Here is a 22,884-nt window from a genome sequence, read left to right as displayed (position 1 = left end):
TCTGATGAGACAAAAATATATATTTTTGGTCTAAACTCCACTCGCCGTTTTTGGAGGAAGAAGGAGGATGAGTACAACCCCAAGAACACCATCCCAACCGTGAAGCATGGAGGTGGAAACATCATTCTTTGGGGATGCTTTTCCGCAAAGGGGACAGGACGACTGCACCGTTTTGAGGGGAGGATGGATGGGGCCATGTATCGCGAGATCTTGGCCAACAACCTCCTTCCCTCAGTAAGAGCATTGAAGATGGGTCGTGGCTGGGTCTTCCAGCATGACAACGACCCGAAACACACAGCCAGGGCAACTAAGGAGTGGCTCCGTAAGAAGCATCTCAAGGTCCTGGAGTGGTCTAGCCAGTCTCCAGACCTGAACCCAATAGAAAATCTTTGGAGGGAGCTGAAAGTCCGTATTGCCCAGCGACAGCCCCGAAACCTGGAGGATCTGGAGAAGGTCTGTATGGAGGAGTGGGCCAAAATCCCTGCTGCAGTGTGTGCAAACCTGGTCAAGAACTACAGGAAACGTATGATCTCTGTAATTGCAAACAAAGGTTTCTGTACCAAATATTAAGTTCTGCTTTTCTGATGTATCAAATACTTATGTCATGCAATAAAATGCTAATTAATTACTTAGAAATCATACAATGTGATTTTCTGGATTTTTGTTTTAGATTTAGACCTCTACATGCTTTGTAAGTAGGAAAACCTGCAAAATCGGCAGTGTATCAAATACTTGTTCTCCCCACTGTATGTCAAATGTTACATTTCTATATTTAATTTTCAATAAACATGTTTTCACTTTGTAAAAATTATTACAATGTAAAAATACTTTTAATCTGTCTGTCTGAATATTTCAAGACATGACAATTCTCTTCTCATCACTCATCTTGAAAAAACATATACTACGTATACTGAATCAATCAGCCATCATTAACACAATGGAAAAATCTAATGAAAGTGCGTGGGCTACAGAGAGAAACAAAATGGTGCAGTTTTAGGCCATGTGCCGGAAAGTGATGAGGGCACTGAAGAGGGGTCTGTACTAGTGGGTCTGGGCAGGTGTCATGTAGTTGATGTTTGTATGTTCTGTATTGTTTATAAAATATCAAATGTAATCTTTAAAAAATTATAATAATTATTAAAATTATATTAATTAAAATCCAAAATCAGGCTGTGGAAAAAGTAAGGGTGTGTGAATACTTTCTGAAGGCACTGTTTAAATATACGTTTGATTTGTTTTGCTATTCGAATGGTTGTTACGGTGATCACGGTCATTTGGATGACGTATAAGCCTCATCCAAAATTGTAGTTGTGTGGTTTAAAGGTGGTGTACCTGATGAAGTGACTGAAGAGGCGGGTGGTGTTACGGATGATGCGAGCAGCACGGGACTCTTCGTGCTGACACCGCTGCAAGGTCAGCCCATCATCCATATGACCCTCAGAGTGGAGGCAGGCCTGGAGGAGGGAGGAACACAGATAAAGCGGGAAAAGGGGGGGTAGGCAAAGGAGGGAGAGGCGAGAGAGAGAGAGAGAGAGAGAGAGAGAGAAATAGAGTGACAGAGAGAAAGCAAAAGAGAGAAAGAGGGAGGAAGGAAAGATGAGGGCAAAGAGAATGAAAGAAAGAAAAGAGGGATGAGAGAAAGAGAGAAGTTGACAGATTAGCAGCAGAGGTTGGAACCAGTTCAGGGAATAGAACCAAAAATGGGGAAATAACGGAATCTTTCAAGGAAAGTAAACAGAACCGGGAACAAAAGTGATCTCTAGTGTTCCAGAACAGAACTGTTATTTTCAAATCTTGAGAACCAGTGAATAACGTTCTTTTAAGTTCGGAGCATTATTTTTGCTATCAACGCACCTATGCAAAGCACTCACTCTGTCACTCAAACTTCTCCTAGCAGTGTCTGCCTGTCAGCTTTTTCTAGGCTAGTTAAGAACACTATTAGTTATCACGTTTCACATTGGATTTATAAACTACAAATAGGTATGACGTGTTTTGAATGCTGTTGCCGCTTCACACACAAGCTTTTTATTAACTCTGGTCCAGGGTGTTGAGCCAATGTTTGGACGTTCAAAGTTCCTCCATTTTAGCAGCTCCTCCTCCGTAAGTACTGTAGCTAGTATATAATTATGTAATTCAGTGAAGTAGGAATGATAGGCCTACTATAATATCCTAAACACATTATAATGCACGTCATGTCATGATGGTAAGCGCTTCAAGCCAAGCCTCCTCCATGTCCATCCCTCTCTTTTGCTTGCTCCCCACCTGCAACATTTTAGTTGCATCTCGCGCCCTACACTTGTCTGTCCATCAAGCATGTAAACAATTAGCTTTCCCTGTCTATAGCACGCTGCTCTATCCACACTGATTGGTGGAGTAATTTAATGAGCTAAATGTAAAAACTAATGTCGCTCCCACAGATTAAAATAGGAACAGAAAGGAACTAAATAAACTGGTACTTTTGGGGGGTTTGAACCGGTTCAGAACTTTATTTTGCTGGTCAGAACAGTGGAACAGAACTAAACTATTGGAAAATAATGTTGGTTCCAACCCCTGATTAGCGGTGTTGAGTATGGCTAGGCTGACATTACAGGCTATTAGGCTGCATTGCTGTGGAGTTGAGGGACTGTCATATAATCACACAATCCTCCAGTGGTGTGTATTTGTGGATTCCAAGGAAAGCCAGGCTTCCCAAAAACATTGACCAATTTTTGATTTTTTTTACAAAGACTAAATGTATCATTAGTCTCTGTGTTTCATAATATTCCTTCAATTCGCAAGAGGCTGAATGCATCTCAACGAAGAAAGCAAGCGAAACAGCGCCCCTCTGTCTCTATATGTGTAACCAATCTATCTGATGCTGTCAGGTCAAAAAGAGTATGACATTGTTGCCGCCTTTCCTTGAATTGAATACAAGGAAAGCCAACAAGCATTAATAATAACAAATGTAAATAGCCAATCAGCGTTAAGCTAAACTGAGTGAGCTCAACTGTGAATGGTCCTGGCATAGGGCTGTTGCGGTGACCACATTTCCACCACACCGGCAGTCATAAGTCATGACCGCAGTAACATTCTACATAATCTCATTTTATGCACTCTGGACATGCTTTGGTAGTACCCAATTTGCTAACTACCGACAGGTCTTAATGGCCTGGTACTCAGGGCTCTATTGTTCCTCCATCAGGTCCTAATGGCCTGGTACTCAGGGCTCTATTGTTCCTCCATCAGGTCCTAATGGCCTGGTACTCAGGGCTCTATTGTTCCTCCATCAGGTCCTAATGGCCTGGTACTCAGGGCTCTATTGTTCCTCCATCAGGTCCTAATGGCCTGGTACTCAGGGCTCTATTGTTCCTCCATCAGGTCCTAATGGCCTGGTACTCAGGGCTCTATTGTTCCTCCATCAGGTCCTAATGGCCTGGTACTCAGGGCTCTATTGTTCCTCCATCAGGTCCTAATGGCCTGGTACTCAGGGCTCTATTGTTCCTCCATCAGGTCCTAATGGCCTGGTACTCAGGGCTCTATTGTTCCTCCATCAGGTCCTAATGGCCTGGTACTCAGGGCTCTATTGTTCCTCCATCAGGTCCTAATGGCCTGGTACTCAGGGCTCTATTGTTCCTCCATCAGGTCCTAATGGCCTGGTACTCAGGGCTCTATTGTTCCTCCATCAGGTCCTAACGGTCTGGTACTCAGGGCTCTATTGTTCCTCCATCAGGTCCTAATGGCCTGGTACTCAGGGCTCTACTGTCCCTCTAACATCAATACAAATACAATCTAAAATCACATCAAACACTTCTCATCAAAACAGTAGGCCTATCTTACTTTTAAAACTCACCTCACTGTGGTGATCAATTTGAAGAAAGAAGTTCAACAGCAGGTTGAAACAGTGTAAAACATGGTTGTTGTGTATGTTGCTTCAAAGCCCAACACAATGAAATGCACAGCGCTTTCTAAGATGATGATTAATTCAAAACACCCATTCACATATTAGAAAATATGCATATGCTTATGAGCCCAAGCCCGAAATAAAAACCTGAATAAATATTATGATTGTGCTGTTATACAAAACATAGTCTACTGCATATTACGCATGGAAGAAAAATGGAGTGAGATAAGTATTCTTATACAGTGCATTTGGAAAGTATTCAGACCACTTGACTTTCTCCGTATTTTCTTACTTTACGGCCTCTCTAAAAGAAATACAATTGTTTTTTCCCCTCATTAACCTACACACAATACCCCATAACTGCAAAACAAAAACAGGTTTTAAGAAATGTTGGCAAACTTATTAAAAATGAAAAACTGATATCACATTTACATATGCATTTAGACCCTTTACTCAGTACTTTGTTAAAAAACCTTTCGCAGCGATTACAACCTCGAGTCTTCTTGGGTATGATGCTACAAGCTTGGCAGACCTGTATTTGGGGAATTTCTCCCATTCTTCTCTGCAGATTCACTCAAGCACTGTCAGGTTGGATGGCTTCGCTGCACAGCTATTTTCAGGTCTCTCCAGAGATGTTCGATTGAGTTCAAGTCCAGGCACTGGCAAGGCCACTCAAGGACATTTAGAGACTTGTCCCGAAGCCACTCCAGCGTTGTCTTGGCTGTGTGCTTAAGGTCGTTGTCCTGTTGGAAGGTGAACCTTTGCCCCCAGTCTGAGGTCCTGAGCATTCTGGAGTGGGTTTTCATCAAGGATCCCTCTGTACTTTGCTCCATTCATCTTTCCCTCGATCCTGACTAGTCTCCCAGACCCTGCAGCTGAAAAACATCCCCACAGCATGATGCTGCCACCACCATGCTTCACCAAAAGGGATGATGCCAGGTTTCCTCCAGACATGACGCTTGACATTCAGGCCAAAGAGTTCAATCCTGGTTTCATCAGACCAGAGAATCTTGTTTCTCATGGTCTGAGAATGTTTAGATGCCTTTTGGCAAACTCCAAGCGGGCTGTCATGTGCCCTTTACTGAGGAGTGGCTTCCATCTGGCCACTCTACCATAAAGGCCTGATTGGTGGAGTGCTGCAGAGATAGTTTTCCTTCTGGAAGGCTCTCCCATCTCCACAGATGACCTCTAGAGCTCTCTCTAGAGCTCTCCCCCGATTGCTCAGTTTGGCCAGGTGGGCCAACTCTAGGAAGAGTCTTGTTGGTTCCAAACTTCTTCCATTTAAGAATGATGGAGGCCACTGTGTTCTTGGGGATCTTCAATGCTGCAGAAATATTTTGGTATACTTTCCCAGATCTGTGCCTCGACACAATCATGTCTCTGAACTCTACGGATAATTCCTTCGATCTCATGGCTTGGTTTTTGCTCTGACATGCACTGTCAACTGTGTGACCTTATATAGACAGGTGTGTGCCTTTTCAAATCATGTCCAATCAATTGAATTAACCACAGGTGGACTCCAATCAAGTTGTAGAAACAGCTCGAGGATGGTCAATGGAAACAGGATGCACCTGAGCTCAATTTCAAGTCTCATAGCAAACTGCCTGAATACTTATGTAAGTAAGATATGTATTTTATTTTTAATAAATGTGCAAAATTTTCTAAAAACCTGTTTTTGCTTTCTAAATATGCGATATTGTGTGTAGATTGCTGAGGGAAATTTTTTTTTTTTAGAATAAGGCTGCAACGTAACAAAATGTGGAAAAAGTCAAGGTTGAATATTTTCCAAATGCACTGTATACTAAATTATATATGTGTGAAATTATTTTGGATTTAGAATGGACCATTACCATGCACCTGTCTCAGAACTGGGGCAGGGGGGAAAAATACATGTCATCTATCCACTTAAAAACCATGGTTAATTTTAATGCCACTCCTGTTGTAAAGCGAAGCTACAGTATGTGCTTAATATTAGGAAAGTTGAGAAATAAATATAGTAAGCCTATCCTATAGAAAGCTGATGAGATCCTCCTCTTTTTAATAGTGGCTATCAAAACTCTGTTTTCTCATGCAATTGCATAGCCTATAGAAATGTTGCGCAATCTGGACTCATGGGCTCTCATGAAGTGTTTGATTAGATTTTCGATCACATTTGCATTGATGTCAGAGTGATTAGAGGGACAATAGAATGCTGAGTACCAGGTAGTTAGCAAGTTTGGTAGGCTACTAATGACCATCAGCAACATCAGAGCTTGAAGTGTTAGTTACCCTGATTAAACGGTCACATGGAATTTGAATGCGGTCATGACTCGTGACTGCCGGTGTGGCGGAAATACGGTCACCGTAACAGCCCTAGTCACTGTATTAGACTAAGCATATGTGATTTGATGATGTTGAATTGTTGAAGTTGAAATGGTGCTGGAATAGTGGAGGCAGCTCCTGTTTTCTTTGCGACAACTCTGTGATTCTAAATCAATAGTTGTTTAGTAGTCCAAAATATGTCGGAAACATTAACTTGATTGACCATGCTGTAGGTTATGTAACTGTTTGTTACATGCAATATGCTTTGTGGACAGATGTTGCTCTCCGGTTTAGTGATGAAACAAAGGTGTGGTTGAATTTATTCTGCCAGTGTCTTCTTATTGTCTCAGCTTTAGGCCTTTATATCACAGTCGCAAGGCATATGAACTGACAAGTTATAGAGCAAACAACGCAATTATCACAACACATCGATTGTAATATGTCTTTTTTCCCTGGTTTGGCTTCCCCAGTGATCTTACCCACACACCGATCCTGCAATCCTCTCACATCTCATTCATTACAGCCAGAGGATTTGGATCCGTGTTTTATTTAGTTACAGAGAAAGCACACTTCTTTCAAAACTATCGGCTAGAAAACCACCAAAAGAATCATCATCTGCTCTGGGAATGTATTATATTTATATATATCATTATATTTATTGCATGTGCTTCTGGTCAAGTGTTATTTTAATGGGATTTGTTTTATTACTGCTAGTGTAATAGTCACACCATAACCATTCTCACTGAAAGTTGAAAGTCAGTTAATTAATTAGGCTAGAAATGTTTAAAGCAAGTTCTCACTGTATCAAACATTTGAGAAATAAATCAGTGCATTGGTGTCTCACCCGTCTCTTGAGAGGGCCCAGGCGAGATGATTTTACATCAGGCGCCTGGTAAGACAGCCAGAGTCCTGTAGCCACGTGCATGACGAAGCAGATTGAGTCCCCATACTTAATCTCTGCCATCCCCATGCCCTCGATGTCCCGCTTAGGGCTCGACTCCAGCTTTTCCTGGAGGGAAGGAAGGACCCAAACACATCAAGATATCACACTCCGTTTAATGAAACTTTGATGAAAGTCTCCAAGTCAGGCTCCAGACAATGTATGCAGTTTTATTCAAATCACACATTTGATTATGCAAAGTGTTGAGGGAACTTGATCTATGAAAAGCAATTTAAAAGATGCTGACAGATCTGTATCAGGCTGGTCAAGGACTGGAGGAGCACTGACATCTCTATATAATATTACACACGCCAGGATGTCTAGGTTAATAGAGAGGCAGACGGAGGAAGAGACAAGAAGAGGAGATACAGTGCGTATAGCCTAGATCACTGAGCAAGTGACAGATGATGGCCACAGGCAAGACCCCATGAATCACTATAGATTTGTTTCCCCATTAAGAATGGACAGAATAGAAGAGGTATGAAATGTAAAGTGTATTAAGCCTATGATAAACTGCCTCAGTAATATGGTGGGTTACACCATGCTGTTGATCCATAAGTAGGAGGTCACTAATTGCTCCCAATCACTGGCTCAGTCTAAAACACCCTTGCCAAGAACAGACTTAAAATAACCTTGTCCTGGTTGGTATGGGGCCACAAGTCGAAACATTTTCCAGAGCAACTTTGTGATCGAGAGACAGTCTGAGGTGTGTGTGTGTGTGTTTGTACGTCCGTGCGCGCTTGTGTGTGTGCGTACATGTATCCCTGCATGTGTGTGTGAGAGATATAGCTGGTCCTGAGCGCTGACCTTGGAGGCTCTGAAGCAGAAGGCTGTGGAGGAAGTGTCAGACTTCTCCCGGTCCTGCAGCACCACCCCCCTCTCCTCCGTCAGGGCCAGGTAGTGCCCCGTGGTGAGGTGGCGAAGACGGAAGGGCTGACCCCAGCGAATGTGACTCCCGCTCCAGCTGTCCAGGGGCACAGAGACGCACACGCGCGCAAACACACAACGGTATCAAGAACAACAACAAGCCCCTAGAAGCATTATATCCCCTAATTAGTTTGTGTACACATGATGAACTAGCTGCCAGACTAGCTGTTAAGTAGCTGGCATCATGTCATGTGCATAGATAATTACTAAATGGCTGAAAACACCTAAATAATTAGGCATGTAATACCCATTTTTATGACTAGACATTTTTGCCCAGATGCTTACATCAAAACAAAACAGTGTCAAAGCCATAGCAGATTAAACATGGCTGACAAATTCCAGATCTGACAGTGCAGGGCATATCTGAGAGGAAAGCCACTGATATTGAATCTTTCAAATACTTTACAAATGGTTGGTGTCAAAAAGCATAATGAAACATCAAAGTGAGTCAGAGCAGAGGGAGGCGGGGAAGGAGAGGTAGAAAACCTAGAGAGGAAATAAAAAGAGCTGAACTCACCTGATTCTGAGAGGCTCCAGCCTCCACAGAGACCTGGCCTTCGCTCCTGCATTCCCCGTCTCATAGTTCACTATCCTGGGGGCACGAGAGGTGCATGAAAGGTCTAGATCACTGCAATGTTTTAATACTGCCACAGGCTCATAATGGTCATGTTTTATGACTTTAGCAGGATTCCATCTCTGACTGCTTTATTCCCTTCTGTCACAGTGATATCAGGTCAGAGGAAGGAAGGCTCAGAATGGGACCTCAGATGAACCTTAATATTTACCTTCACGGCAACCGCGCGCATCCTTCATCAAGGACACCCACGTAACCAACCGAGACCGAGAGCAACACTGTCTATTAATGATGTGGGTGACTGGCTCCAGAGTGTAAGGTCTTAAGAAAATGCTCCCTTTCAAGCGGAAAGCCAAGGCTATTTATTCAGCAGCATATTATTGCCACACACAAACAGTGAGCTAAAAATTGACAGTGTGACTGGGAGGAAGATGAAGAGTCCTTCACATGTCTTCGGCGCCTGGCAATGGTTATACGGAGTAGAGCACTGTCTCCCCGACCCCCATGTGCCTTTTCCTCTGCTACCTTGCTGGCTGTCATCACTAGCGCTGTGTGACTATAGAAAGCAAGGCAGACATTATTTCTGTGCTTCTCTCAGACCCAGCTTCACACTGAGTAGTGACAGACCCAGCGTCACACTGAGTAGTGACAGACCCAGCGTCAGCCAGGTCAGCCACATTCACAACAGACTAAGGGGAAAACTAATTTCTTAGAGTCTTTTTAGCTGTTTCCCAGCTGTAGGTCTCACCTCTGTTGCTCATCACTCTGGTCAGACCCTGGGATGGTCAAAACCTCATCATGACCATGGAACAGACGCAACACATGGCCACCCAGCAGGTAACCTTTAGGAGGATGGATTAACAGCACCTTTAATTGATACCCACAACATTTCAAACAACATTATAAGCCAGTGACGATAAATGAACTGTTGGACCTACCCTCCTCCACGTTGCTGCCAGAGCAGGTGGGGTGGACGTTCCACAGAGTCTGCATGAAGGACGCGTCCACCTGGATGTTGCCATTGGAGATGGACAGGTGCTGGTGAAGACAGAGGAACATTATGTTACACACACTATCAATATCTACAGTATGGGGACACACTACCAGTAGGCCTATACTGCAGGGCCTATGTCAAATACCCAGTTTGATTCAAGGAATTGGGCCAGGCTACAACTCAGAGGTTTGTCTATGCATGCATTGGAGGGCGTGATAGGAAGGCTGTTATCGCTGCAGTAGATTTAGAATCATTCATCAAACTGGAGAAAGGCTGGCGCTGGAGAGTGTACAGGACTGCGAGTGGACTCGGGAATTTGCCAGTTTCGAGGGTTCTGGGTTTGTGTGTGCGTGCGTGCGTGCGCCAGACACTTGGGGAATTCTCCACCTCCCTCCTCCATTACTGGACCTGGAGGTTCTGTAGGCCTGGTTAGAGGGAGCATCTCACTGGTGACAGCAGAGCCCGGAGCCGTGGCAGTAACAGTAACATGACAGTGGGACTCTGGCTTAGCGAGGGCTGCCATATCCCTGCTGAAGACCCATAAACATGGGCTTGGCTGGGCTGGCTGTTGTCACACTCTCCCTGCGTCAGGCTGGAGATGTTTTCCAGGCCCAGCATGCCAAGGCGCTGAGGCCCACACAGTGGGAATAACACAGGGGTGTCTGGGTCTGGGAGATGCTCATAGATGGGCCTGAAGAGGAACAGGGGAGCAGGGCTGGCCAGGCTGCACAGTGTAGGGAAGGAGGGATAGAGGACAGAGTAAGGTAGGGTACAGTAGCTGTTCAGTTTGACAGTGTTGCTCTCTTCATCCCAGCTGTACATATGTGGCCTTCCCCTGCTCTTTCTTAGCTTCCTATCCCAAATGTCTGGTCTGCTTTAATGGACAGATTGAACTGTGTGGGAGGGAGACACCTTCAGTCCAAGAACACGATCTGCAATCTTTGGCTAACCTTACAGGATTGATTGGCATTATGGCTCTGTTCAATGGGGATGGACACTTTAAAAAGCCTATAATATGTATTATTCTTAATGAGATGTTTATAGACTGAGGGTGTACTCACAAGGTATCGTTCTGATGACACGCTGACAAGGATGAGGTCATCTCCGATGCGTACCTTCTCACCCTCTGACCTCTGTTTGGAAGCAGGATGGATGGTCCACCAACAGGCTTCACCTGAATAATGTTATTTATAAATCTATGATCTACATAAGGGGTTCTCAATTGGTTTTGCCTCAGGGTCCAAATTGAACCAGGATGTCTCATTCGCATCCCAATTTTTTGGGGCTAAATGCAATCTGGAAAACTATTTTTAATGCTATATTGATAGTAAATGTAGCAATTATATGACAAGGGAACAACATTCCCATCTTTTTCTTTGTCAATAATTATATTTTGCCCAATTTCCTGATGAAGAATGTTAATAAGTTCACTGGTTTGAGACCACAAAATCAACCAAATCCAAACTGCGCTGCTATATTCTATATTAAAAATAATGTAATTGAAGAAAAATAGTTCAGAGATTAAATTATAAAAAATGTAGGTTCATTATAATTTCTACACTGTTTTTTTTGCCTGGTTTTAGTTGTTTAAGTATTTTTGCATTAAAAAATATATGTACACTGAACAAAAATATAAACACAACATGCAAAGTGTTGGTCTCATGTGTCATGAGCTGAAATAAAAAATACCAGAAATGTTCCATACACTAAGATAATCCATCCACCTGACACATCAAGAAGCTGATTAAACAGAATGATCATGACACAGGTGCAGCTGGTGCTGGGGACAATAAAAGGCCACTCTACTATGTGCAGTCTTGTCACGCAACACAATGCCACAAATATCTCAAGTTTTGAGGGAGCATGCAAATGGCATGCTGACTTCAGAAATGTCCACCAGAGTGCTGCATGAGGCAAATGGTGGTCACATTAGATACTGACTGATTTTCTGATCCACACCCCTACCTGTTTTTTTTAAGGTATCTCTGACCAACATATGCATATCTGTATTCCCAGTCATGTGAAATCCATAGATTCGGTCCTAATACATTTATTTCAATTGACTGATTTCCTTATATGAACTGTAACTCAGTAAAATCATTGAAATAGTTGCATGTTGCGTTTCTATTTTTGTTCAGTGTACATACACAGATGGTTGAGCTACACAGAAAGTTGAACCTGTAACTACTGTTTGGGAATAGATGACAACGGTGAAAGCAACACACACAAGCGAGCACAGCATAGACTCGCAATTACATTTAAGACACACAAATGTATTCACACCAACTCTAATATAGTGTAAGCCCACTCACACTTAACATACAAGCACCATAGCAACCAGCCTTCCAATAGGTGGAGAGCCAGACCATCTTTTACATCTCTATGAGACATGAGCTGAGCCTCGACATTGTGACAAAGAGCCAATCGAAGACATTTATTTTAGTCTGCTAGGAATGTTTTCAGGGGAGATCTCCTAGGGAATAAATAACTGAAATCTCTGCAAATGTGGTACATTTCCTACAATATAGGAAACCGTAAATCCCTCTTTTCATGCAGTGCTTAAGATAATCTGAAATGAATACTGGGGCAGGTCAAATCCTACATGAGTTGAAGTCCCAGTCAGAACCCCAGCTATGAGTGACTGTGTGCTAGTGACCCTAGAGCCCGATAGAGGAGGTTTTACCTGTTGAGTCCTCCTGCAGCCCCACATCAAAGGACAGCTTATCTGTCTGTGACCTTGAAGTCTTCAAACAGGTCAGATACTGCAATGTATAGACACACATCAAAGCAACATGAAAACGATAATCAAAAGAATCACACAACTCTGCTGTAGCATTCAGAACTGGAACAAATATCAGTACTACATATGCAACAAATATTCCTATGAAATGTTATAAAACAGTAACTATGAAATAGTAACACATGGAATAATGACAAAACAGTCCCCGGTTCTTGGGTATCGTATGAGAGTGTACGTGCAGTGCAGTCTCACCATAGCGCTAAAGGAATGCCTCAGGAGGATGGCGTGTCCATACAGAAGTGTTCTGTGTCCACCACCCTGAGCCGCCTGTGGAGACAGCACAACACCCATCACACACCAGACACACTATAAGACAGGATGTCCCCCGTGACCTCTCTGTCTCTCCCTTTCACTCGCTCTCTCACTCTCTCTCTGTCGCTCTCTCACGTATCTCTCCGTCTGCATCACAGTTAGAGAACTAAGACTGTGATGACTTCACACAAGGCAGGGGGCCACAGACTGCCCCAGCCTGCCCCTCTCAGCCTGCCCCTCTCAGCCTGTCCTCTCCTCTCTGACGACGGTCCTGAAGTCCACAACACAACACTGAAAGCATGCAGTCAGACATGTCACTCAGGGGATACGCCTGCTTCCTGTATCCAAGGAGAAGAATACAGATGATCGTCACATGGCTGCAGGTAAAAAGGAAGGGGGGTGAGAAAGAGAGCTCTCTGCCTCTAATGCATTGGTAACAAAGACCTTGTGTTACAGTAAGAAGGGTCTGGTTTGTGACAGAAAGCACTAGGAGAGGAAAGACACAAGGTTCCACTGCGTTTTCACAGCAGTTCGAGGAGATGGGTAGGGGAAAGAGTGATGTGAGGTCACTACTTGGGCTCTGCTTGCAAACCTGTCCCTTCGCTCTGCAGGCAACCATGTGTTACTCACCTTTCTTATGAGCCTCTATGGAGCAGTAAGGTAAGAGAAAGTTACATTACTGAGAAGGGTATGTAAGTTAAAGAAAATATATGAGTTTGTCTCCTTCTGTCCTATCCACAGTATTGTAAACTACGCATAGTCTCTGTTGGTCAATCACAGATGGTTACGTGCTGTGCAAGATCTTATTTGAGACATAATTGATTTTGCATGCCAGTGTCTTCTTAACCAAACACACCATGCATCCTCTATCTGTGCTGCTTTTGCTAAGACAATAGCCCCCAGTTCAATGCAGTTGCCATGGATTATCAGACTGCAGCCGTGCCAGCACCATGTCAGGCTGTTCAGGCTTCCTGAGGGATAGTTTAATGTGCATCGGGCATATCCAGCTGCATTCAACCCAACACAATCTGAGAGAACTAGACCAGCTCTAAACATAACACTTATCATAACCTCACACCATCCACAGCTGTGGCAGCCTCAGATTCCTCTGTCCCTAGCGTCCCTGGCCCAGAAGGGGAAAGGCTATTTGATCAAAGGCGGGGGAAACGATCTCCCCCCCAGCTGTTGCCAGGAGATGACATGCTGACATCAATTGAGAAAGCATGACCTTTAGCAGCACATCACCCCCCTTGCATTTATCCAGCAGCCACCAGGGTGACAGCAATGGGGTTTCTCTCAAAGGTGGCACTGAAATACCACTGCACACGTCACCCTGCCACAGGCTATCAGCTTCACCCTGCCTTACCCTGCCTCACCCTGGGCACTTCAGTCACTGACTTCGACAGTTTGACCTTTGATCCTTAGCCCAGTAAACAAAGTTATGAAACCACAAGTGTGTTCACTGCTCAATTTGGACACGTTAGAGGAACTTCACACAGAATTCCATTTGGGGTCACTAGCTGAAACGGAGCTGTATGGATGTTTGATAGCTTACTTCTGCAACGGTTTTCTGAGCCTTGTGTGTTCACTGTTCACAATATCTATAACCCCTCAAACAAACACAAATATTAGTCCGAAATACCATTACTAAGATCATATTCCACTTTAAGGAATCCCTGCCTATTAGTATAGAGACCAGCTGAATACGGTATATCAAGTTATATCAGTTATTTCTTCTTTAAGTCAATACCCTCCACTGTAGCTCATCTGCTCAATAATATTGATTCCAGAAACTACTATTTTCCCTTCGTGGTGTTTCCTCCATTGACAATTCGGAGCAGGAACAGAGGAATGGAGAGTGTTAGTGATAAGAGATGCATATGAGGAGAGAGAATTTCCGGAGATATAACCCAGTGTTCAAATGTTTTCTCCAGACCAGGTCTGAATCAGTCTCCACAGCATTCCTTAGAGAGAGGACAATAGTGCATCGAGGAGAAACAGTGACTAAAGGCCTTCCCTCTGGTAATATTGAACTGGTCTAGCAGATCACGTTAACTGAAGTTACTACACAAGTGTAGATGCAAGTGGGTTAAGAGTGGCAAGTAGAAAGCAGCTTAGCTATTGCAAACAAGCAGTTTCACTTGAAAACGTCTCACTAAGCTTTAAGGGCACATGAAGGCCCAGTCTGCCTGTGCTTTACTCTTGCCAAAGGGCTTTTCCAGTTCACACAGCTGTGATGGAACCAATCAGGCTTGATTTTTTAATTCCCCATCATTTGGAGTCCAGTGTGGTCGCTAAGCTGCAGCATTGACAAGTCCATTTATCTTTGAACTCAACTCAAAGAGCACGAAGCTCCACAGCTGAAATTATGGAAATTCTTTCTATCATTAGCAGTTTGGCAAGGCAACAACAAGTTGGAGTTGCTTCACTTCCCAAATATAATACCTCTTTTTTTTGAATCCTTCTAAATGTCAGTGTATTGATTTCTACAGTCATAATTCATGTAATGTAGCTCACTATTGTATGCCTGAAGTTAGGTGCAAAATTTGTGAACAGGTAATAATTTGTTGGTAATATTCAGAGATTCTGGACTTACTCCTAAATCCCCTAAGGAGGGACTGAAGACTGACATTCATCTGATGTTAATCCAGGAGAGGTGTAGCATGTTCTCTTTGGCCAGAAGAAATGTGAGCAGTAACTGTTGAGCGAGACCATTTGTATAGCAAGTCTATACCCGGTTCCATTTGTCTTTGTCATGTTGCTAAGTGCTGTGACACAATCGACTCACTTCTTGAAATAAATCCATAATGTCATTAGTCAGCAGCATACGCATTAATGTTTGCATATAAAAACACACTAGCTTTCTGTGGGGAATCTATTTGTTTTTCCTGAAGGGACTATTGTAACCCTAGGATACATTTCCAATGAAAATGGGAGAGCAAGCTGCGAGCAAGACTAAACAGCCATGCGCTAGAGAGATGACAGGAGAGGAGAATGGAATGAATGGTGAACATACCCATCGGTCCTTTCCTCGAGGCTAACAGGTGGAGAGATGAACAGAACACAATGGATGAACATAGCAATGGTAACAGTACAGCTCTGTTACAGCTGATTAATGAAAAACTAAAGCAAAATGTTTGCAAGAACAGCACACTTTTAACAGAAATTATTGTACCAATTAAGATCACTGTATCAGAAATGCTTTAATTATCTGTCTATTAAAATAAATGAGAAAACAACTGACCACAGAGGAATGAGATGATAAATGATCTAGTATATGATCTTATACTTCTTGGCTCACTCTACTGATACATTATACTCTTAGCACTAAAATACAACATCCTGCAACTGGTAATGAACTACCGAAAGACCAGAGGCACACTGAAACAAATTCTTTATACTCATGTCAGAAAGATACAGAAGTAAGATCAGTAAAACACTGCAACCTGGAAAAGTACGACATCATACCAAAATGGATGAGAAATTAGCATATTTTCATATCAAACATATTTCAGTAAGGTAAATTGTTAATATTCATCAATGCATGTGATGTCATCTAGTAACATCCCTATGATATTGATGTGTACAAGTCCATACCATATTCCTTCCTCTGAAACATTAAACATTACATTTTAGGACAAGCAGCGTTTAGGTTGCTCCCTGCAAGAGGAGCAGGGCGAGAGCAGCGTGTAATGCTGTGTTTCTGTAGGGCTGCCTTGTAATCGCAATGTCCCAAACACATGACTGTGGACTAAGGAAATAGGTCTTTCATCCTTTGTACTTACTATAACTGCCTGTTCAGAGGAGATAGGGAGGTAGTGTAGAGACCTGCTTTGACTACAAATACATTAGCTACAGTACATACACATATGAACTTGCTCAATAATGTCCATATGTAGGTCCATTCAATGAGATTGCCTCCATTACCTCAGGTGTGTGTATGCGACAGTGACTCTGTCATCTGGACATGTTTGCTTCTCTGTGCCTGGTGTATAAAAAAAGTTAGTTACAGCGCAATTCTGCTTTATAATGGAAATTATACTGTAGCTTTGAGAGCTTTTCTTTTCTGCCTCATTGTTAATCAAATGGTCAACCTCCCAGCACAGGGAAGAAACACTTCCGGAAAGCTGCAGCAAAGAGGTACTTTGCCTCTTGACGACTTTCATCCACATTACAATTCATGGAGGGCTCAACCTCCCAGCACCCAGGTCTCCAGGCCAATGTAATAGGCCAATTCCTCTCATTTATCTCTCTCAAAGAGAAAAAAGTGTTTGAACATAAAACTGAGGCAACTCCAGTCACCGTAATAAACAATTTCATAACATGACCCTGAAATCCTAAAATGAATCAAATGGAAAATGTGAAACAGGGGATGTTCAGTAGTTTCCCTTTGGGCAGAGAGCACTTTGTGAAAATACTCCTCTCTGCTGTCTGCCCTGGGGTAGGAGTGTGTGTATAGATGCTGTGGTAGAGGGACAGTACTCACCCCTTCACTGTTCTGGCCAGTCTTAGCCAGCATCTCCTGCAGGGCCCGCACAGAGAGAGACTGCTCCAGCACAAAGTTGCAGATGCATAGGTCTGGAGGGACATACTGGAAGAGACAGGAGGAGGGTAATCAGGGTTAGGGTTGTATGCAGGGGTTCCCAAACTTTTTATAGTCCCGTACCCCTTCAAACATTCAACCTCCAGCTGCGTTCCCCCTCTAGCACCAGGGTCAGCGCACTCTCAAATGTTGTTTTTTTGCATCATTATAAGCCTGACACACACAGACACACTCAGTGGCGGTTCTGGGGTGGGGGCCAGGAGGGGCCAGTGCCCCTGTGACAACAATTTTGGACCCCCTTGTGGCCCCCCTAAATGTGGAGTATGAAATAGTTTTTACATGACAAATTTTTGCTATCGTTCTTTTTTTACATCTGTTATGAGACAGTGGCAACGATGATGATTATGAACATGGTATTTTGCCTGCTAATACCTGCAATGCAGTGAAGAAAACGATGACAACAATAACGTCTAATGTAACTGGCCCCTCTAACAGTACAACTGGCCCCAGCTTGGCCCCCCCAGTTGAAATGGTCTAGAACCGCCACTGCACACACTATACAATACATTTATTAAACATAAGAAAGAGTGTGAGTTTTTGTCACGACCCGGCTCGTGGGAAGTGACAAAGAGATCTTATAGGACCAGGGCACAAATAATAATATAATAATAATCAATAATTTTGCTCTTTATTTAGTCATCTTACATATAAAACCATTTGTTCATCGAAATTGTGAATAACTCACCACAGGTTAATGAGAAGGTTGTGCTTGAAAGGATGCACATAACTGCAATGTTGGGTTGTATTGGAGAGTCTCAGTCTTAAATAATTTTCCACACACAGTCTGTGCCTGTATTTACACTGCTCAAAAAAATTAAGGGAACACTAAAATAACACATCCTAGATCTGAATGAATTAAATATTCTTATTAAATACTTTTTTCTTTACATAGTTGAATCTGCTGACAACAAAATCACACAAAAATGATCAATGGAAATCAAATTTATCAACCCATGGAGGTCTGGATTTGGAGTGACACTCAAAATTAAAGTGGAAAACCACACTACAGGCTGATCCAACTTTGATGTAATGTCCTTAAAACAAGTCAAAATGAGGCTCAGTAGTGTGTGTGGCCTCCACGTGCCTGTATGACCTTCCTACAACGCCTGGGCATGCTCCTGATGAGGTGGTGGATGGTCTCCTGAGGGATCTCCTCCCAGACCTGGACTAAAGCATCCGCCAACTCCTGGACAGTCTGTGGTGCAACGTGGCGTTGGTGGATGGAGCGAGACATGATGTCCCAGAAGTGCTCAATTGGATTCAGGTCTGGGGAATGGGCGGGCCAGTCCATAGCATCAATGCCTTCCTCTTGCAGGAACTGCTGACACACTCCAGCCACATGAGGTCTAGCATTGTCTTGCATTAGGAGGAACCCAGGGCCAACCGCACCAGCATATGTTCTCACAAGGGGTCTGAGGATCTTATCTCGGTACCTAATGGCAGTCAGGCTACCTCTGGCGAGCACATGGAGGGCTGTGCGGCCCCCCAAAGAAATGCCACCCCACACCATGACTGACCCACCGCCAAACCGGTCATGCTGGAGGATGTTGCAGTCAGCAGAATGTTCTCCATGGCGTCTCCAGACTGTCACGTGTGTCACATGTGCTCAGTGTGAACCTGCTTTCATCTGTGAAGAGCACAGGGCGCCAGTGGTGAATTTGCCAATCTTGGTGTTCTCTGGCAAATGCCAAACGTCCTGCACGGTGTTGGGCTGTAAGCACAACCCCCACCTGTGGACGTCGGGCTCTCATACCACCCTCACGGAGTCTGTTTCTGACCATTTGAGCAGACACATGCACATTTGTGGCCTGCTGGAGGTCATTTTGCAGGGCTCTGGTAGTGCTCCTCCTGCTCCTCCTTGCACAAAGGCGGAGGTAGCGGTCCGGCTGCTGGGTTGTTGCCCTCTTACGGCCTCCTCCACGTCTCCTGATGTACTGGCCTGTCTCCTGGTAGCGCCTCCATACTCTGGACACTACGCTGACACACAGCAAACCTTCTTGCCATCGCATTGATGTGCCATCCTGGATGAGCTGCACTACCTGAGCCACTTGCGTGGGTTGTAGACTCCGTCTCATGCTACCACTAGAGTGAAAGCACCGCCAGCATTCAAAAGTGACCAAAACATCAGCAAGGAAGCATAGGAACTGAGAAGTGGTCTGTGGTTACCACCTGCAGAACCACTCCTTTATTGGGGGTGTCTTGCTAATTGCCTATAATTTCCACCCGTTGTCTATTCCATTTGCACAACAGCATGTGCAATTTATTGTCAATCAGTGTTGCTTCCTAAGTGGACAGTTTGATTTCACAGAAGTGTGATTGACTTGGAGTTACATTGTGTTGTTTAAGTGTTCCCTTTATTTTTTTTGAGCAGTGTAGTTTTTATGCTAGTGAAGGCCGAGAATCCACTCTCACATAGGTAAGTGATTGCAAAGGGCATCAGTGTCTTAACAGTCTTAACTTGCCAAGGCAGGATACTCTGAGCACAGCCCAATCCAGAAATCTGGCAGCGGCTTCTGATTAAATTACATTTTCACAGAACTGCTTGTTGCAATTTCGATGAGGCTCTCTTGTTCAGATATCGGCAAGTGGACTGGAGGCAGGGCATGAAAGGGATAACGAATCCAGTTGTTTGTGTCATCTGTGTCGGGGGAAGTACCTGTGTAATTGCCCACCCAACTCACTCAGGTGCTTCGCTATATCACACTTGACATTGTCAGTAAGCTTGAGTTCATTTGCACACAAAACAATCATACAATGATGGAAAGACCTGTGTGTTGTCCTTGTTAATGCAGACAGAAAAGAGCTCCAACTTCTTAATCACAGCCTCAATTTTGTCCCGCACATTGAATATAGTTGCAGAGAGTCCCTGTAATCCTAGATTCAGATAATTCAGGCGATGAAAAAACATCACCCAGATCGGCCAGTCGTGTGAGAAACTCGTCATCATGCAAGCAGTCAGACAAGTGAAAATGGTCAGTAAAGACAACTTCGTCTCTCAATTTTTTGCCCTTTGATAACCAGCGCACTTCTGTAAGTTGTAAAAGTGTTACATGGTCGCTGCCCATATCATTGCATAGTGCAGAAAATGCACGAGAGTTCAGGGGCCTTGCTTTAACAAAGTTAACCATTTTCACTGTAGTGTCCAAATGTCTTTCAAGCTGTCAGGCATTCCCATAGCAGCATTCCCTTAGCCTCTCGGTGGATGCAACAGTGCACCAAAGTGGCGTCAAAAGAGCAACTGCTTGCACGCGCATTACCACTCCATTATGTCTCCCTGTCATGGCTTTTGCACCATAAGTACAGATACCAACACATCTTGACCACCAAAGTCCATTTGATGTCACAAAGCTGTCCAGTACTTAAAATATATCCTCCCCTGTTGTCCTGGTTTCCAGAAGAGGATGTCTTCCTTAATTGACCCCTCATAAACGTAACGGACATATACCAGGAGCTGTGCCAGGCCTCGTCTGTTGACTCATCCAGCTGCAACGCATATAGTATGGGGCTTGCCTGTCCTAGCCACTAGGTAGCTCACCATATAAGACGCTTCTAGCCCCTTCTTATTAATGGTATCTGTTGCTTTCATACCCCTTACTACTCGAAAGTCGTCCAAATTCTCACTCAAAAAACTCCTGTGGCTTATTTTTCAAATTGGCATGCTTTGTTTATAAATGTTTGCACAAGAGTGAAGGTTTCATCGAGTTGTGAGATAGTACTTTTGCACATTTAACACACTGTGGCTGAGGAAAAGCACAACTCCCAATATAAGTGAACCCCAAATCAATGTAGTTCTCATCATATATGCTTTTGGCAGTGAAACAAGGCTACTCAGGTGAGAAAAAAACCTCACCCAAATGTATAACCCCGTTGGAAAATATAAATGGACTGTTTGAAAATGTGAAGAGAAAAAAAAAGGTATTTAATTTTTTTCAATGTGAATCACATTTTTATTTGGCGTACCCCCGACAGCATTGCACGTACCCCTGTTTGGGAACACCTACAGTAGACAATATGCAATTACAAGTGAGTATTTCAAACTGTGTTGAAAAGGCTAAAATATGAAATGTAAACCCAGAATAAGGCTTCATATTGGTCACTAGAGAAGCCCGGTCCTCAGATTGTTTAGTCACAGACTGACTGAGTGTGTTGTTCACTCAGCATATTTGTCCATAACATCCATGACTGATAATCATAACAACCATCAATCACAAACACCAGAGATGGATTGCACTTGAAAACCAATTTGGGATGACTGTTCCACATTCCTTTAGCACTGCAGAGTGAGAGGAATGCAATAACACAGATGTCGTTGAAAACCTCAAATCAATCTTATTTGATAGGGGAAAAGCTTACAGTCATTTGTCTCTATGCTGCTCCTAAAAACATTATGGAGTCCGGTCAACCCAGGTTGCTCTACGTGATGCAACTTTTCAACTAAAGTTTTCATTTAAAATGAAAGGTAAAGTTTATACATGACTAATTTGACCAAGGGGAGCTTTAGCTACTGATTTTTAAAAAAAAACATCCACTGATCAAGGGCCAAATTCCAAATGATTACTGCCAGGGTTGGGGTCAATTCCATTTCAATTCCAGTCAATTGAGGAAGTACACTGACATTCAAATTCCAATTATCTTCAATTCTTTTCAATTAGGAAAATGTGGAATTGGAATGTGGTTTACTTTCTGAATTGACTTGATGTGACCACAACCCTGATTACAGCCAGTTCCTATAGCAGCGGTGTATGTGGATCTTGGTCAAACTAGAGCTCACACTCACAGAGACTATATGAATATGTGAGACAGAGCACAGCGGGACAGAGAGAGGGACTGCAGCACCCATCCCTTCTCCATACAGGACAGGGCAGCAGTCTGACAGAATGAGGCAGAGAGAGAGATACTTAGTGACCTGTACCACTACAAGATAAATTAAGCACACCAAAAACACACTGTCCTCCTTTTTAGGTAGCAAGATGTAAAACTTGGCTAAACTAGTTCACCTTGTTAGAGGTAAATCTAACTTTAAATTGGAACATCAGACAACTTATTTCTGCTCTGCTGTGAGCCTACCTGCTTGCTACACTCAGGTAAAACAAAGTCAATATGTGAAAAAAATCTAGAGCTGTATCGATGCAGCTATCTGTTCTCTAGGCATTTTAATTATGCACATTTAAATCATGGTGGAGTATGGATCCAGAGAGCTTGACCACCGGCGGCAGGACAGTGGATTTACGCCAGCAAAACAGAAATGTCATGATTTGTAGTGACTTGTGTAGTAACGCAGGGGTCGGCAACAGGCGAGTGATTCTTTTTGGCCCCCCCAAAGTGTTTAGTGAATAAATAAATCATCATCATGGTGAGACACAATGTGACTGTGTCTCAATGTAATCAAGGTATGAAATTATAGTAATTTTCAAATACAAATCTATTTGTGGGTCTAGTTGTGGTCAATTTGCAGTGTACAAATTATTATAATTATTTTCCACCCCCCCCCGGCGCGACCATTTGCCCCGACAAATATTGTCCTGTACCGGAAGCCAAGTGTCTCTCTCAGGGTAGCCTCCAGCATCAGCTTCAGAAATGTCAAAGATACTGTGTCAAAATGGCTTAAAGTAA

The 22,884-nt window shown here is 43.4% G+C and overlaps 1 protein-coding gene across 1 annotated transcript in view; it reads right to left on the bottom strand.

The window, feature by feature from the left end:
• The window catches only part of LOC139384069 (ryanodine receptor 3-like), a 159,766-nt gene that overhangs the window by 96,419 nt on the left and 40,463 nt on the right, over window positions 1–22,884 (bottom strand). Inside the window, exons 3-13 of the mRNA XM_071128705.1 lie at window positions 17,155–17,259; window positions 15,685–15,705; window positions 12,609–12,683; window positions 12,300–12,378; window positions 10,678–10,790; window positions 9,561–9,660; window positions 9,371–9,464; window positions 8,566–8,640; window positions 7,929–8,085; window positions 7,026–7,190; window positions 1,333–1,454 (exon numbers count right to left, since the gene is read on the bottom strand). Coding sequence (XP_070984806.1) covers window positions 1,333–1,454; window positions 7,026–7,190; window positions 7,929–8,085; window positions 8,566–8,640; window positions 9,371–9,464; window positions 9,561–9,660; window positions 10,678–10,790; window positions 12,300–12,378; window positions 12,609–12,683; window positions 15,685–15,705; window positions 17,155–17,259 — 1,106 coding nt within the window. The remainder of the gene's footprint in view (window positions 1–1,332; window positions 1,455–7,025; window positions 7,191–7,928; window positions 8,086–8,565; window positions 8,641–9,370; window positions 9,465–9,560; window positions 9,661–10,677; window positions 10,791–12,299; window positions 12,379–12,608; window positions 12,684–15,684; window positions 15,706–17,154; window positions 17,260–22,884) is intronic.

The sequence above is a fragment of the Oncorhynchus clarkii genome, chromosome 25, assembly GCF_045791955.1.
Source record: "Oncorhynchus clarkii lewisi isolate Uvic-CL-2024 chromosome 25, UVic_Ocla_1.0, whole genome shotgun sequence".
NCBI classification, from domain to species: domain Eukaryota; kingdom Metazoa; phylum Chordata; class Actinopteri; order Salmoniformes; family Salmonidae; genus Oncorhynchus; species Oncorhynchus clarkii.
The sequence above is the reverse complement of the archived record's forward strand: the minus strand, read 5'-3'. Positions and strand labels throughout refer to the sequence as shown.